The following is a 5,722-nucleotide window of genomic DNA, read 5'->3' as shown; positions in this document are numbered from 1 at the left end:
TATACAAATCTCAAACAGATATCTCAGGGAAGTATGTGTGCTCTCTGGGCGTCCTCTATTGTTGTGTGTCGTGACATCATTCTGCCGCTAGATGTCGGTCAGCTCAACATTTAACCCTCTCTCGCTCTCGGCGCCAACACCATTTTCCACTGCAAATCCATATGCGGCAGTGCGAACACACTGTACCGCATCCTAATCACAAAATCAATAAACACATCAATGCGGCTTGAATATCTCAGTACATTTTCACACCTATATAATCGATTCCGCGTAGCCTTTCCGCAAATTCTCCCTTTCAGCCGTTCTGCTACAAAGTTACATTTGAATTCCTCGAGGGGGTTTTTTCTTTATCGTTCGAAAATGTATCATTGGCTCGTTACATGTTGACATTTCCCCGTTCAGAGCAGAAAAAACCGCTACAATGAAAACATCTGCTCATGCGTATGCTTGGAATCGGTTCCTTTCCGCGCGTTAAACACAAAAACAGCTTCGTGTTCCAACGGTGGGGGGAGAAGCTGGAAAACTGCAGCAGGAATAAAACAGCGCGCGACTGTAACGAGAACGCGAGGAAACCGGAGAGGAGGGCGCGCGCGCGCGCGTGCGTTTCCTCTCCGCCGCAAGAATTCATTGAGAGAGAGACACATGGAAAGAGAGACAGACAGAAAGAGAGAGAGCGGGAGAAGAAAGGAAAAGCAGCAGCTGCACGCCACTCCTTTGTTTTAGGAAATCGCTTGAATCATTCGAAGGACTGGAAAGATGTATCGCGTTTCTCTCGCGTTTCCTCACGGCGGCCGTTTTTAGATGCGAAATTGAATAATTTGCTTTTATTTAGCGGGATCGCCAGAAGAGCGTTTGAGACCCGAAACCTTTAGACGCAGTCAGCTTTTCCTGTGCGTTCATCCTGAATGCGCGTTGATTCGGTCGTTCCACCTTTTTCGGTGTAACGTTAGGAGATAATTATCCTGCGGAGGCTTTTTGAAGCTCGGACATTTTTCTGGTCGTGGTTCGAGTCTGTGATTCACGTCCGGGCCTGAAATATTTGCTCTTGATCAAAGGCCTTTAATGCGGCACACGCGCGTCAGTCTTTAACGGGGTTTAACGCGTCAGATGAACATCAGGTCTGATCCATAAATCATCGCCGATCCTCAAACGGAAGATCTGATCTTCATTATTCGCTCTTCATACGCAACGTCTGCGGCCCACTTCAATGTTAATGTCGACCGACGTCGCATCTCTAATGCTGCCCGTGACCCGCGGGATCACGGAGCGCGAGACTCTGGATTCCGGTTCGGCCGGGGTTCGGGGGATGAAACGCGGGGACCCGGACCCGGAGGGCGCCGCAGCAGCAGCGGGGGACTCGATTGGGGCTGAATGCAAACGAGCACGAATGGACGGCACCGGAGAGATCGGGCAGGTAAGCGTTAAAAATCATCACCAACAGCATATGTATTATATAAGTCTGAATCGCACCTACGTTTTGGGTTTTGTCGTGTTGAAATGCATCCAGGAGGCATTTATATGTGAAATGATCCATTCTAATATAATCATAAGAGATCATGTTATACTGACACACAGGGGCCAAAGATGTAACCAAATATGCAAGATGGGGGTTGGGGCACAAGGTACATTCTAAAGAATCAGTCTTTGATTACCCATTTTGATCTTCCCCCTCTTTGTATGTAGTGTTTTAAATCCACCCCACGGACTGTTACGATCTTCTGCAGTAAATGTTCCTCTAATCCAGAATCATGGAGTCACTGGAGGCCTCCTCCATCATCTCCGCTCCATCCTGCAGTACTTTTCCATCCTATAATATCCCATATAGCACACATACAACTCGGAGATCTTTTCATCAGAAAAGCAATCTAATTAACATCTGCTGAACATCTTCATTAAAAAGGTCTGTAAAATATATAATGAATGCCTTATAGAGAGGAAATAATGTAGCAATTCATGTTGGGCCCCTAGAATCGTTACCACCTTTCACCCCACTAGCTACGGCCCTGCTTATAGTATTGCTTATTGTTTAAAAAAATAGGTGTAAACACACATGCATGTGATATACGTGTGCTATCAAGGGTGTTTTAAATGGGTAATGTCATGATGAATGAAACGGTCTTTGATCTTTTGACATATAAGAGGTCATTGTACTATAAAACATCCTGTAAGTTTCAGAACTCAAAACTTCCCACTGCATAAAGAGCATTGGTTGAAACCAAGCTCCCAAAAGGACTCGTTCTCGACTTTCTCCACCTTGTGACGTCTCACCATGATGCATCTGACCTCCTCTACAACAACACTTCAACGCCTAATTTATTCACATCTGTAGCCCCGCCCATTAGAAGTGAGCAGTGAGATGGCAGGTCAGTCAAGAGTAGAGAGCCAATCAGAACAGTGGGCGTGTGCTGCCGAGTCTTAAAGGAGAAGCAGAACCAAAAACGAGCATTTCTAACAGAGCGGCAGAATCGGGGTAGAAAATGAGCCTATTTTATCATTTTTGTGCAAAAAACCTTTGCTAATGTTATAGGTGAACTGTAAGGAACATATTAAAATAATAATAATTAAAAAAAGTGTGTTGTGACCCCTTTAAACATACTCCACATGCTGTTATGTTCTTCTGCAGTAACTGTTTCTGCAGTCCAAAATCATGAAATGGATTCATGGGGTCACCCAAGCCCTTCATTGTATCCGCTCTGTCCTGCAATAGTTTTCCACTCTATAACATGAGCTGTTTTACACGTTATGCTGTATACAAACAGATGTGATGTCATCTCATATCAGCAGTTTTATCCATTGATCACTCACACTTTCTCTGTCTCCGTTCATTCTGTGTCTCTGGTAAGTGATCTAAAGTGCTGCATGTGCTGTGGGCTCTAATGGCTCATTTTCACTGGTTAATGGCTCACGACTCCTCTAAACCGCACCATGACGGGCTTAAGACTGAGCAGATGTGTGTGTGTGTGTGTGTGTGTGTGTGTGTGAAGGCTTGCTCATGTAGCCCAAAAAAGGTATTGATCCTGCTCGGAGAGAGAAAGAGAGTGTGTCTGGAAATGTGCCTGCAGGCAGAGAGACCGAAATGGAGGGTGCTGGAATCAAATGATTTAGTTACAGAGACTGGTGTTTATGAAAAGATCGAGAGATACAAAAGAGTTGGTGAAAGGAATTGGACAAGGTTAGCATACGCAGTGTTGTTTGTTTGAAATGTGTGTGAACACACGCACACTTTTACCATCAGTCCGTTAAACCCTCATGTTCCATTTGCCCCCAAACCATTTTAATACGTCGGAGAAAAAAAATATATGTGACACTCGTGGTCATATGGCCAAACTAAATTTAACACGCAGCAAATGTCCTCCATGAAAACCATTTCAGTACTTCTGTCTGGGGTCTCAGAGTTTTAAAACGTGAATAAATGCAATCCATTTTTACAGAAGCTTCTCTGATTGGTGTTCATACTGTACAAATACACTGGGACCCCAAACAGAAAACCACAAAGTCAATATCAACAGAACATGAGGGGTTGGGACACATTTGAGTGTCTAAAGCATGAGGAGTGGAAGTAGAACCTTTGACCCTCTCAGTTGCCCTTTGACCCGCTGAAGTCTACTATTCCACTGATCTACACTGATATTAAAATCACACCAGTTTGCTGTGGCCTCTTACACATATACAAACACACACACACACACACGCGTGTGCCATCAGAAGAGGCTTTGCAGTATCACTGACAGTAAAGAGGCTTTTTGTTTTGCTAAAGCGATCTGTACTTGTTTCAGAGTGGCATTAGTCTCTGATCTCTCATTTATCCTGGCGCGGGGTGTGTGGGGGGATAAAAAATACACACACACACTCGCTCTGACCAGAGATTTGCAGATAAGCCTTCACATTTTTACAGCATGTGTAGAGTAACATTACACACATTTGTTTATTGAATATCCTCAGTTTTGTGTGGCTGTTGTGATGCTGTAGGGTCATAAATTGTTCACTGACGCACGGCATGCGCAGAGCGTGATGGCAGCCATACCGAGGCCATTTTCATCATGGCTCTAACATGCCCTACTTACCCCGTGTCTCCAGTAATTACCCTTATGGGATAGAGCACATGTTACCATGGCAACTTTGAACTTTGACCCCATTAGCAGAGCAGTAAAATCGGGGTGTGGTGGTGGTGATGGTTATTGCGACAGACAATAGAATATGCGTCTGATGCCTACTAATCTCCGGGATGGTCTCGTTGCTGTGGCTCTTGTAGTTCGATGTGTCTTTTAATATTCACTCGGTGTTTGTCTCTAACTACAGCATCTGTGTGTGTGTGTAGGAATCACTGTTCAGTGTCAGCGGTTTGATTATTGGTTGGTCCGACTGTGTGTACGTTGATATTACTGGTGTAAAATCAACTCTTCTTCATACTGACTCTGGTCTATTTCACGGGACACGATTGTTTGTTTCCCTGCAGATTGTAGAGTGCCAAAATCATACTCCAGTATGCAAACAAAGAATCTTGGCTAGGACGCTGCAAGCGCACAGTCCCGTTTGACATATTTGACATGTGTTCTTGAGGGGGTGATAGAGTTACCTTCAGACATCTGTGCCATTACACCAGATTTGTTATTATAGAGGGAGCTGGATATAAATGTCTCGACAAGTTTCTCTTCTAACTGTAGCTTGACCATGACATTAGTCGACCTGAGAGAAAACTCACCGTAGAAGACCGTTTTCGCCAACGATGCCCCTTGTGGCAATGCTTTATAATGCATCGGATTTTCAGATTTTTCCGATGCATTCGAATTTGCAATTTGACACTATATTTACATTTTTTTTTACATTTAATTTCATGCTTTCATTTGATTTAAGTTTGAATTTATTTATTTAATTAAACAAAATTTTGTTGCTAAAATCGAAAGAAACCGCTGATATTGAGATACTCGTTCTCAAAAATATGGCATCGGGACACCTCTAGCAAACGCTATGGTTAGTTACGTTGTAAATCCACTAAAGGCTGAATAAGGAAGATAAAAGTAATTCACAGCGCTTGTTTTAATGCCGCTCCCGATCTGATCAGTGTTTGCCGCGCTCCAAATGAACGTGACACGCGAACAACACGGAGATATAAATGACAGCGGTCATATTCCCAGTGCGATTGTAGCTCGTCTTCGTCTATCATGCAGCTATACACCGGCTTAACACCATAACTGTGAGCGAGTGCGCTAGTGAGCGTGTGTGTGTGCGAGAGTGTGTGTGTGTGTGTCCGCTACTTTTGCCATGATGATTCGTATAGATCTCTCATTATTACGTTATTCTGTGACGTGTTTCAAGTGTACTGCATCTATAGCCAACATCTGGCTAGCGATTATTATTATAAACTTTACCAGTTGAATTCTAATAAGTGATTTCAGATTGCTGCGCCGCGTGACCCGCTAGAGGACGCGTCTCAATCTCCAGCAATTAGGAATATACACATTGTTTTATATACATTGAGAATAATAATGCAGTATTATTTGTGTTTATTAGATTTAAATTGGTTTTATCTTCCCTCGGTGGTGCATCCACACACTTTTCTTGCACATTTGTGTTTCGTATAATGTAAAGCACTTTCTTTAAGCGTGTTGTCTCGCGTTCTAATCAAGAACATACAGTATGAATCACGCTGGAGTGCGTTTAAAAGTGGATAAATGGAATCGTGACTTCCAAAAATGTGATAAAATCCAGATTAATTTGTTTT

General features: G+C 43.3%; 1 protein-coding gene across 4 annotated transcripts in view; it reads left to right on the top strand.

The window, feature by feature from the left end:
- The first annotated feature begins 577 nt into the window (after positions 1-577).
- Positions 578-5,722, top strand: part of rbfox2 (RNA binding fox-1 homolog 2) — a 49,837-nt gene continuing 44,692 nt past the window's right edge. Inside the window, exon 1 of one of the 4 annotated variants that reach the window (XR_007970912.1) lies at positions 578-1,414. Coding sequence is in view for 3 of the 4 variants with exons in the window: in XM_052129872.1 (XP_051985832.1) it covers positions 1,208-1,414 (207 nt within the window). In the remaining variant the exon portion in view is untranslated. The remainder of the gene's footprint in view (positions 1,415-5,722) is intronic. The other 3 variants (XM_052129872.1, XM_052129870.1, XM_052129869.1) reach the window with 3 other exon arrangements.

The sequence above is a fragment of the Xyrauchen texanus genome, chromosome 7 (genome assembly GCF_025860055.1).
Source record: "Xyrauchen texanus isolate HMW12.3.18 chromosome 7, RBS_HiC_50CHRs, whole genome shotgun sequence".
Classification (NCBI taxonomy): domain Eukaryota; kingdom Metazoa; phylum Chordata; class Actinopteri; order Cypriniformes; family Catostomidae; genus Xyrauchen; species Xyrauchen texanus.
This window is presented reverse-complemented; position numbering and strand designations above follow the sequence as displayed.